Source organism: Podarcis erhardii (genome assembly GCF_964252035.2).
Source record: "Podarcis erhardii genome assembly, chromosome: 5".
NCBI classification, from domain to species: domain Eukaryota; kingdom Metazoa; phylum Chordata; class Lepidosauria; order Squamata; family Lacertidae; genus Podarcis; species Podarcis erhardii.
This window is the reverse complement of record NC_138509.1, coordinates 79261668-79273870: the sequence shown is the minus strand read 5'-3', so window position 1 is coordinate 79273870 and position 12203 is coordinate 79261668. Positions and strand designations below refer to the sequence as shown.

Here is a 12203-nt window from a genome sequence, read left to right as displayed (position 1 = left end):
ATATAGATTTTAACCTCTGGTAAAAACTCTGGAAAAGTGACTTGAAATTTACAGCATGTTATTCTTTGAAGGAGAACTACTTGAAAATGATTCACAGGTGGTGTTTAACTCTGAGTAGGCTTCCTAAGATTTACAAGACAGAATCAGATAAGTGCTAGAAGTGTAAAAAGGTGGAGGGAACATTCTTTCATATGTGGTGGACATGTAAAAGGATAAAAGATCTATATGATCTATAATGAATTGGAAAAAAAATGTTTAAAAATACTTTCCCAAAAACCCAAAGTACTTTCTGTTGGGGATAATTCAGACTGAAATTCCCAAAGGTTACTTATGTATGCAACAACTGTGGCCTGTGTTTTGTTAGCCCCAAAATGGAAAACGAACGAGGTCCCAGCCAAAGAAGAATGCCAACTTACGTTGACAGAATATGCACAACTTGCAGACTTAACATATAGAATAAGAGAACAAGAAGAACATATGTTTAAAGAAGATTGGAAAACGTTTATTGAATATATGGGAAATATTTGTGTACAGCTGAAAACACTGGCAGCATTAAGATAAATTCAACAGTGTAAATAAGTTTTGATGGATGCAATAATGGAATAGTGAATAGTATAGTTTTTGTAAAATATGCAGGGATTTAAGATATGTAAAATGAACCATGGAAAGAGATGAAGGGAAGTCATTGATATATTAAGGATGTGTATTTGAAATTGTAAAACAGAAAAAAGTGCACAGTGTAATGTTAATCTCTCTCCCTGTTGCTGTGTTTGTGTTGACACACAACTTTTTAAACTCCAGAATTCTAGAGTTGGAAGGGATCCTGAGGGTCATCTAGTCCAACGCCCTGCAATGCAGGGATCTTTTGCCCAACGTGGAACTCGAACCCACGACTCTTAGATTACGAGTCTCTGTGCTCTACTGACTGAGCTATGAGAGTCACAAGCTCTCCAACAGCCAACTACTTATTATTTTTATTAATATTATTTATTTAATTTATATACCGCCCTGCATCGCAACATCTCTGGGCGATTCAGAGAATAAATAACAATAATTCAAGTTTTGCCTCCGTCCTCTTCCTTACAAGAGGCAGCGCTGAGACTAAGGGTTGGGGGCGGGGGGCGGGAAGGAAACTGATACGCAGCATCGCTCCCTGGATCGGATGCAAGTCAGAAGACAGGCAGGTGAAGGCAGACTGAGGTTGGTGGAGACATGATGTAGGTTTCTCAAATTAGGTATAGAGTGGAGAAAGTGGATAGAGATGAAGTTTTTCTCCCACTCTTCATAATACAAGAGCCTGGGGTCCTCCAACAAAGCTGAAGTTATGAAAACCAACACACCACAATCATTCTGTGTTGTGCTGTGATGGGCTAGATGTTTGTCGAGATAAATTTTTGAGACCTTGGGGGTCCCTCCCCCTCTCCTCCCCTCTTCCTTTCAGATTTCCAATTATATTGTCTATCGAAAACCACTGCAGTATTCAACAGCAAAAGAAAATTGCCCAATACCTCAAGGAGATTTTCAGTGACAAGCTGGACTTGACTTCGGTGAGCGCAGGGGATTCCAAGCAGCTTCCAAGTCCTCAGAGTTTGAAAGGCAAAATCCTAGTCAAGGTAAAATGATGTTTTGTTAGTTGCTGAATTGTTGCCCCCTGCTGCCCTCTCTTCTTTCTGTGTTCCTTTTGAAAGGTGATATTTCACCCTCCGTAGTTGTGCTGAGGCTTAGCATGCTTTGCCAGAACGACAAGATGTATGTTTGTTCCAGAGACTAAAGTGGGACTGCCAGGGCAGCAAATTCCTCTCCCAACTTGCCCTGCACTTTTCCTGTAATGCAAAAAAGCTATCAATTTATTTATATTTGCCTCTGCCTGGAAATGAAGGCACTTGTAGGAATGTAGCAGGGTGGGGCAGATACTTTCTATTACAAATATAAGTTAATTTTCTGTATATTTTTCATTGTGAGAGTTTTACGCTCACAGAGGAATCAAAGGCGTCAAGCATAAAAATGTAGTACATCAATACAGCAAATGAGAAGCACAACTCTTGTTGTCATCATCCGTCTGAGAGACAATGGAGTGTGCCTCTGGGGGTTAAGTCAAGCCGCTGTGTTAGCAGCACCCAAGTGGCCTCCCTTGGGCAGAAGCCTGGACAGGGTGTGTGGAGGTCCTGGGTTGCCCAGACGACAAGACCCCCCTCTCGGCCTCACTGATCCATCCCATCCCAAAGGAAAGCAGAACAATACGTTTGGCACCAGCATGGCTGCAGGAGTTGCCAGAAGGAAGCCACCAAGGTGCCATCCAACCATCTTAGGGCCTCCACTCCAGGTTTTTGTAGGGTTTTGTCAGGGAACTGCCATCGGCTCAGAGGCGAGAAATAGAAGGGCAGTTGTGTTACAGGGAGCCTCCGAAAATCTTGCGAAGCAGTTCCTCTTCCAGGGAGGAGGAAAGCCCTACCTCCAGTAGAGAAGAGGTGCAAGGACCAGAGGATGCTGGTGGGAGCCTTAACACCGCTTCTGGGCAAGCTGGACAGGAGGGAAGCACGCCCTTGCCATTGCCCATCCTTTGCAGTAGTTTGAGGCGCAGAGAGGGGAGGAGACGTTTGGGGGTAACGAAACTCTTATGTTGGGGGAAGTCCCCCCAAAAAAAGACCACTCCCGGATTCTGCTAGCGATTGAGCCAGACATGAGCTTTGGGGCTCTTCACTGTAAATAGTTTGCACCAAAATAAAGCCTGTAAAACACAAGTCGGAGTCCTGCCTGGTTACTCTCGAGCAACCGCAACAGCCACCTGACAGGTTTGTTCCTTAACCTTTTCTTCTCCCAAAGATGTCCCACAAGGCAGCAGAGGAGAGGCCCATCTAACAGTCAAATTAAAATAAAGATAAGTAAAATGCAAGCAAGCAACACCCCCATCCCACAACCTTGGGAATACAGCCAAGTTCAGTTTTGTTGTTGTTGCATATTTTCATTGGGGAAACAGCAATTTGACATCTGAGTTCTTTAAGATCTCTAGGGTGGGCACCACTGAGATCTGGTGCCTTTTTAGCCCTAGAGCGCCGTCTTTTGTTGTATTTGTTTGACTAGTTTTGTCAAGACACTCCCCCCTCCAAAAAAGAAAAAAAAGAAAGAAAGATGTGCAGGCATAGATTTCTGTCCAGACATGTTCTGTATGAACATTAATGCAAAGAAGTAGTTTAGTTTCTCTGCAGACTCTCTGGCCCTCTTTCCCTAACCCTTTCATTCCTTTATCGTCTGATAGTCCAGTTGCTTTTCTTGTGTGTTTCCAGCTTTGGATCATTTGTCTCCATGTTCTTAGTAACAATATTCCTCTGATTGTCTTGGTTGCTTGTGTCCTTGCCAGCTTACAAATCTTTCGCTGGAGTTCTATGCCTGATTTGGGCAAGTCTTTGACTTCTCGAAAGAAAGTTGTTGCGCCTCCCCCCCTCCCCCCGATAGCTTCCTAATGGTTTTTGAAGGCAGCCCCAGAAAGAGCACAATTGCAATGTAACTAGTGGATAGGCAACCATGGACAGGTTTAATTGTACCAAGGATGGCTCAACTGTCTAAGCCGGGCAGAAGCACTCCTGGAATGTTGCCACCACTTCTTTCTAGCCAGTCTCAAGGCAACTTTCTACTTCCCGAGTGTGACATTAGCTTGATCTGGTGGATTTTTATTTCCTCTTGATTCTGACTTGGATAAATAACATTGCAGTGGTGATCAAGTGATTTCAGTTGATGTGAGGAGAGCATCCTCTCTTATCACTTTTCGCTTTTAATCAAAATCAGAGACAGGTAAGCACATATTGCAAAATGTGCATTTAATTTCCTGATCATCAGTCTCAGTCAGACCTTTCATTTTCATAGCATGCTCTCGAATACCACAGTTGATCTGCTCCTGCAAGGGAGATTTTGTCTCTTTGAATGATATTATTGACCCTGTAAGTCACTCTTGTACACCACTGATCAGTGGCCATTAACTGTTGCGCCAAGCAAGTAAAAAGATAACAGGTATATAAAGTAATGAACTGGTAGGTACTCTGTGTAGCAGTCTTGCAGTTAGCTGCTTAATCTGACCAAGTAACAATTCCTTCCAGATGAGTATTGCACTTGGAGAGATTGATCAAAAACACATTGGGTTATATTCCAACTAAGTTCTATTAAGAGTAGATCCATTGAAATTAATGGACCTATGTTAGCCATGCTCATTAATTTCAGTGGATCTGCTTTGAAGAGAATTCACATTGCATACAACTGCTTGGATGCAAATTATTCATCGGTATGGGTGCTGGTAATTTGATGGCCTTTCTCTTGCTACCTTCCTATAATCCTTTACTTGGAACGAGTCGTTCAGCCCTGTGTCTATATTGTATGTCACTGGACATTCAGAAACACTCATGCAGAGATAGAATCATAGAAACATGGAGCTGGAAAAGACCTTTCAGGTCATCTAGTTAAGCACCCTACCCAATGATGGCAGGAAATCCAGAGCTAGATTTTGCCTCTGCTTGAGGACTTGCAATGCGGGAAATCCCAGGCCCCCACTACCAAATTGATTCCACCATCTGACTCAAGAGTTTCCATCTAACTGGGGTCTCCAGCTGTTTTTGGACTACAATACCCATCACCCCTGACAACTGGTCCTTCTAGCTAGGGATGGTGGGAGTTGTAGTCCAACAACAGCTGGAGACCCAAGTTAGGGAAACTCTGATCTAGCTGCTCTTACCATCAGAAACTTTCTCTTTCTTTCTGCTCAACTGAAGTCTACCGTAAGCCCATCAAATGTAGCCATAACCTCTGGGGCAGCAGAGAACAAGTCACCTTCTAGGTCAGTGGTGCTTTTAAAAGAAGATTAGAGAAATCCATGAAGGATAAAGCTATCAATGGCTACCAACCCTGATGGTTTTGTTCTGCCTTTGCCATTTGCTGGAAGCCACAGGAGGAGAGAGACCTGCTGCTGCTCTCAGGTCCTCCTGCTTGCAGACTTTCCACAGGCATCCCTGGTTTAGTCTGACCTACCTCTTTTTTAGGGACGTGGGTGGCGCTTTGGGTTAAACCACAGAGCCTAGGACTTGCCGATCAGAAGATCGGCAATTCGAATCCCCGTGACGGGGTGAGCTCCCGTTGCTCGGTCCCTGCTCCTGCCAACCTAGCAATTCGAAAGCACGTCAGAGTGCAAGTAGATAAGTAGGTATCACTCTGGCGGGAAAGTAAACAGCGTTTCCGTGTGCTGCTCTGGTTCTCCAGAAGCAGCTTAGTCATGCTGGCCACATGACCCAGAAGCTGTACTCCGGCTCCCTCAGCCAATAAAGCGAGATGAGTGCCGCAACCCCAGAGTCGGTCACGACTGGACCTAATGGTCAGGGGTCCCTTTACCTTTACCTTTTACCTCTTTTTTATAATATATAAAAATTAATTTATTTAGGTTTTCAGATTAAAGTTTTACAATCACATACCCCAGGCATGTCCAACAGGTAGATCATGATCTACTGATAGATTGTGGGGGTTTTCATGGTAGATCTCTGGCCCCCCAGTGATCTCCCCCCCCAAAAAATGGGAAAAAACAACTGTGGCTTCCTAAAGAAAGCTCAACAACTTTGGTCCATCTAATGACAATGGGTAGAACACTGCCATTTTTTTAAATATTGTGAGTAGGTCGCAGTCTATTGGGAGTTGGACGTCCCTGACATACCCAATATACATCTCATGGACTTCCCTCCTCCCCTTTGTGGGTCCTATTGTTAATAATTTCCTTCTGCATCTCTTATGATAATCCAAACCTTTTACATCTCCATTATGTCCAAAATTCACCATTAAACTACAAGTGTGTTACTCCGATCGTACTAACGATTTTAGCTGTTTACAATGGTTTTTAAGATAAATTATAAATTTTCCCTGTTCCTTATTAAAATTTTGGTCATCCTGATTTCTGATTCTTCCGGTCATTTTATCCATTTTAGAGTAAATGACGTACCTCAAAGGCTTGCCATGTGGCTAAGAAGTCACCTTGGGCTCCTTGGAAGAATGTAGGATAGAAATGTAATTTTTTAAAAAGAAAAGCAATTGAAGAAATTTTTACAATACTAACGGCTCCCTTGTAAAATATGTGCTGATTAGCGATGAATTGCATACAGAATTGCATACATTTATTTAGTACTGGATAAATGTGCATCAGTGTGTAGTGCAATCCTAACCTTGCTTACTAGGAAGTAAGTCCTGCTGAATTCAAAGAGGCTTACTTGCAGGTAAGTGGGATTAGGACCATAGCCTTTGCCTGTACTGAGCAACCCATGATATAGCACAAGCCGCTTCATTTGTTTTACATCCTTATTTGCACCCAATCTTAACGACGCTTAAGATATTCTGATGTAATGCTTAATGAAAATGAATGGTTTAATGAAAATGAACGGTGCAGCGTTTTGTCTTCATTAGTGCCGGAGATAGCAGAGCTGAGTGTTTTTCCAGCTTGGCCAGTAGAACTGAAAGAATTTAGACCAAGGGTAGCCAACGTGGTGCTCTCAGTATGCTATCAGACTCCATCTTCCATTGCTGCTGGTCATTGGCTGGGGCTGATGGCAGCTGGGATGCAGCAACATCTGGGGGGGGGCACCCCATTGGCTGTTTCAGATATGGACAGCAAAGTAATGTGAAACATGTAGCGGGGAGAGCATCATGTTGTTATGTAATAATGACAAGCTTGTTGTACCAAAACAAGCTTGTTGTACCAAAACACTGACACTTGTGTACTGTATTATATAAAGTGATATCGCACTATGCTAAGTGGAACAAGCATGATGCTCCACATCTGGAGCTTGCAGTCCTGTTCTGACCCATTCGTGTCCGAAAGGCTCAAGATACTCATTTACAAGTATGTCAGCAATCCTTAGTGCACATCTGTCAGAAGCCAGGCTGAGCTTCTAATTTAGGACTGCCCAGTAAACTTCGAAATAAATCCTCATAGTTCGGTTCTCTGTGGGCGACACAGTGCGTCGCTCAGAATTAAAATTGAAATAGTGGTAGGGGTTTTTTAAAAAAGAAAAGGGGGGGAGAGAGAGCGCTTCATGTTGAAAACATAGTAATTTCCTGAATGCACACCAGATTAGAAAGATATATCAGCTGTATTCTGCAGGGATCACTGCAGGATCCAACAGTGTGTCCAAATATTTCAGAAATTCATTGAATGAAAGAGCAGAGTGTATGCATAATAACTGTGCAGGCCATTTGAAACTTGGAGGGTCCGCAAACAATTTGGAAGATTTTAAAGAATATTTTGCAACCTTTCTTTAATAGAAATGCATGGGCTCCCTGCCATTTTGACTACGTAAGCGAGGGCATTCACAGTCTGAACATCAGAAGCAGACAGAATTATTTGATGCCTGCATATTTTATAGAATCATCACGGAGGTCTTTAGATGATTTCAATATATTTTATCGTAAGGAAATATTTCTGCTGCGTAATAAAGATGTACTCGATTTGGATTTCAAATGACTGTAGCAATTTTGTGCTGTAACGCTCATTTTTTCAGGGTAAAAAGCTCCCGTATAGTCTTGGAGCAGATGCTGAAGAAGGAGAGGTTTCTGATGAAGACAGCGCTGATGAAATTGAAGATGATTGCAAGTTAAAGGTTTCTTACGTAAGTGTGCTTAGCAACTTCCCTATAACTAATATCCCAGCAGTTGCGTAGAGCTGCATTTCACACACAGCTTAAGTTGAAATGTGAATTGCATGTGACGTTTTCGCATTCAGGGATCTGAACCATGTTTTAATCGCCCTATTCTCACTTGCCTGAGTACCGAGCGTCCCTGTGGTGAGGCTCCTTGCTGCTGAGGTGTGCTTCCGGGTATGAGTACTTCTTAGCCATACGTTGATATTCCCACTAACATAGATTTTAAGGTCCTTAAGTCAATGGGCCTATCTTTTTTGAAACTCTGTAAAGTTTGATGTGTGTTTATGCTGCTGGGATAACGAGGATGATTAATCATGGCTTGGATCCAAATTGCCCTCTGGTGAAGAGAAAAGACTCCTTCTGTTGGTGGAAGGGACTTAGATCCAGCAGAGACTCCTTCTGGGGGAAAGGGAAAAAAACCTCTTCCTACTGCAATCCATCATATACCACCTTCTGCACTGTTATGTAGGTTCCTTCAATTCTCTAAACTTTTGAGAGACATAGGGAATTGGGAATAAATGAAAATTGCATTCCCCTTTTCTCCAGTATGGGTGTCCCATATATGGAACTCTTCCCATGGAAACTGTGGATCCAACCCAGTCATACTCCTCTCTCTCTCTCTCTCTCTCATTTTCTCTGTGTATATAATTTATATATGGACACTGAGATCCAGCGCCGAGGGCCTTCTGGCGGTTCCCTCATTGCGAGAAGTAAGGTTACAGGGAACCAGGCAGAGGGCCTTCTTGGTAGTGGCACCTGCCCTGTGGAACGCCCTCCCAGCAGATGTCAAAGCAATAAACAACTATTTTACTTTTAAAAGACAACTGAAGGCAGCCCTCTTTAGGGAAGTTTTTAATGTCTGATGCTGTACTGTTTTTAATATTCAGTTGGAAGCCGCCCAGAGATGGGCGGGGTATAAATAAATAAATTATTATTATTATTATTATTATTATTATTATTATTATTATTATTATTTGTGTGTGTACACACACAGTTCTCATGAGAAGAGTTCCACATATGAGACACCACACACACACACGCGCGCGCACACACACACACACACACACACACACAGAGTAAAGGACTCCTGGATGGTTAGATCCAGTCAAAGGCAACTATGGGATGCGGCACTCATCTCACTTCAGGCCAAGGGACAGCTTTCCAGGTCATGTGGCCAGCATGACTAAACCGCTTCTGGAGCACGGAAGAAATGCCGTTTACCTTCCTGCCAGAGTGGTACCTATTTATCTACTTGCACTGGTGTGCTTTTGAACTGCTAGTTTGGCAGAAGCAGGGACAGAGCAACGGAGGCTCACCCTGTCGTACAGATTCAAACTGCCAACCTTCTGATCGGCAAGCCCAAGAGGCTCAGTGGTTTAGACCACAGTTCCACCTGTGTCCGTGTGTGTGTGTATCTCCCTTGTTTCTCCACCATGTTGTACATTGACTGTTTGTTTCTTCTGTCTGTACTTGCTCTTCTTTCCTCTTGCTGTTTTCCATTTGTGTCTTGTCTGGAAGTGGATTTTTGAAAAAACGAAATCTTTTGCTCGGTGGCAATGCAGCAAGGCTGCTCAGTCATGAACAGATGGTTTGTTCCAGCTCAGAGGAGTTCATACTTGACTGGCTCAAAATATTTCACATGTATTTATAATCTTTTACCGGTCTGGTAGAGAGTTGGTCCGTCTAGGCAACTGGCAAGGTGACTTCAGTGATTTGCAGGTCAGCATGTGACGGTGTGGATGTTGGTTTCTCATTCTCCACCTTGCCCACAGTGGAGCCCTTATGTTTACCAAGATGCCTGCAAATGAGCTCTTTCCTGCCTCCTTCCTAATTTGCATCAGCTAGTGGGACATAAACATTTTGCAAGCAGGCTGGGAATTGTTTTGCTGCTTTAGATATTACAGGGCCCCATCAGATTTGGTTCAGCAGCAGATGCTCATAATACTGTTTTTCTCTTAAGCACTTTTACCACAGGGTACCTCAAGATTACTCGACACTGCAGCATTGTCTTACATTTATGCATAAAAGGGACCAAATTGAAATCAGATGAACACATTAATACTTAACAGACATGAGGGAACCTTGAGAGCATTCCCATTTTGAAAAACCATTTCCTAAATGGTCGTTTCAAATGGTGAAGCTCAGAATGCTGCACAACACTGGATCATCCCTTTTGCGTCCTCTGTGAGATTGTCTTCCGCAGAGAGATGATTTGTCTTTGGGTGCTCAAAGCACAAGGCAGAGAAACTGCACGCAGTGACCCAAGAAGTTATATCCCCTCAGTGCCACCTCTGCATGAACACATTGTATTTTCCTGTAACAACAGCTCCAAAAGCCACAGTGGAGACCAGGAAATGCTACTTAGGGAACAAGATCGATGACTCAGAGCAGGGCTTTTATTGTGGCTGTTCTATGAAAGAGCATTCCTGTCAAAATACGACAGGTGCCCACTGCCCGCACTTTCTGGAAACAATTGGAGGCATTTTATACTTTCCTAGCAATATAAATGGGTCTTTACCATGAATATCTATTATGTATGGTTTTTATTTTGTTTTAAATGTATCTGCTGCCTTTGTTTTTCTCCTTGAGATGGTTGTTTAGAAGGCAATTAATAAATCAGTAGTGATGATAATAAAAATAATAATACCCACCCAGAAGCATGGGTGTGTTTGCCTCATCCCACTTTCTTGTCCAGCTGTAAAAAGGAACCCGGGTGAAGTCTAAAGCTACTGAATATTTCAGGCTAACATTATGGATAGCATCACATTTCCATTTCTTCACTCTTGCACTCTGTGAATCTGCTGTAGAGGCTCCCCTATCCCTCTGGAGCTGACCGTGAGTTGCACACAGGGAAGTTCCTTGCATCTCCTGTAGCATTGGATACAGCACTCTGTTAAATTCATTCGTCTACTCAAACACCTGCATATTCATTGTAACAATTTAGTTGAGCCCTACCCTTCCCAGTGGGAAATGGTGCTCAGTGTGTCATTGGCAACCAAGGAGAGGCCTTGCAGATCACCTCTTGTGTTTCCCTGCTCTACGCATATGTCCATGAAGCCATCACATGACTACTTCCCCATAAGAAGCCCTCTAAACCACATTGGCTCTAGGTATATCTTAAGTATTTCTGAGGGATGCTCATGTTCACCAGTTTATTTCCAGGTAGTTTTGGTTGTGTTGTTCTAAAAAAGAGCTCATCTGTTTTGTCTCTGTAGTTGGTTTTCCCCACCCCACTCCCAATTTATGTATCTCATTAAAAAATGTTATCTAGGTGACACAGTAAAATAGATAGAATTAAAAGCAACAATGCAAACCCTTGCTGAAGCTGAGCCAGCAATACATAAAATCCATCCATAAAATCCTATATAGACAGACACGAATTCACATTCCAGCAACCAGTCCTACAGAAGTGACAGATCTTACTGCTAAGATAATGTACCCCAACCGTCGGAAACCCGGTGGCCCAAAGATCTATTGGACAACAACTCTCATCAGCCTTGGCCAGTAGCTGGGTCTGTAGTCTAAAATTTATGGAGAGGCCTAGGTTAGTGAAGGGACGCAGGTGGCGCTGTGGTCTAAACCACGGAGCCTAGGGCTTGCTTATCAGAAGGTCAGCGGTTCAAATCTCCACTACGAACTGAGCTCCCGTTGTTCGGTCCCAGCTCCACTAGCAGTTCGAAAGCACGTCAAAGTGCAAGTAGATAAATGGGTACCGCTGTGGCGGGAAGGTAAATGGTGTTTCCGTGTGCTGCTCTGGTTCGCCAGAAGTGGTTTAGTCATGCTGGCCACATGACCTGGAAGCTGTCTGTGGACAAACGCCAGCTCCCTCGGCCAGTAAAGCGAGATGAGCTCTGCAACTCCAGAGTCGTCCGCGACTGGACGTAATGGTCAGGGTACCTTTACCTTTAGGTTAGTGAAGGCTAACAGCCCATTGAGTGAGGCAGCCCCCAAATTTGTAAGGGAAATGCTGAGGGAGGATTGACTCTTTAGGGAAAGTGACACTGGTTTTTATTGCCACCCCAGGAGTTCTAACAGGCAGAATATTAGAATGAAAACTCACCTTGAAGAGATTTTAGTTTCCTTTTTTACCCAAATTCACTACTACTGCAAAGAACCTGTAGGGAGAATCAGTTTACTTGGGAGTGGAAACAACTACCCAGCTCTGTTTGCTTAGGAAAAGAAAAAAAATCCATTGAGCATTTTGCATTGGCCTGACTGATCTATTTCAGAGTAATGGCACCACTGAGCACCAGATGGAATCTTTTATAAGGAAGAAACTTGAATCCTTGCTAAAAGAGTCTCAGATCAGGGACAAAGAAGACCCCGACAGCTTCACGGTGAGAGCACTCTTAAAAGCAACACACGAAGGTTTAAACGTAAACTTCAAACAGGTAAGATTTCTCTTTCTTCCCCTCCCCCTTTCTACTGAGTTCTTCTAGCATTGTTGAGATGAGGTTAGCATTCATTGCAGGTTTGCTGTGAGAAAGAAATAGTCATGCTTCATTTTATATAAGAAATGTCTCTCAGTGAAATTTGCAAAAT

At 43.2% G+C, this 12203-nt stretch overlaps 1 protein-coding gene across 14 annotated transcripts in view; it reads left to right on the top strand.

Annotated features, from left to right (window-relative positions):
* PLCH1 (phospholipase C eta 1) overlaps window positions 1–12203 on the top strand; it is a 144453-nt gene that overhangs the window by 97893 nt on the left and 34357 nt on the right. For all 14 annotated transcript variants that reach the window (XM_081862073.1, XM_081862075.1, XM_081862074.1 and 11 more), the window contains 3 exons: window positions 1442–1613; window positions 7521–7628; window positions 11891–12052. In XM_081862073.1, coding sequence (XP_081718199.1) covers window positions 1442–1613; window positions 7521–7628; window positions 11891–12052 — 442 coding nt within the window. The remainder of the gene's footprint in view (window positions 1–1441; window positions 1614–7520; window positions 7629–11890; window positions 12053–12203) is intronic.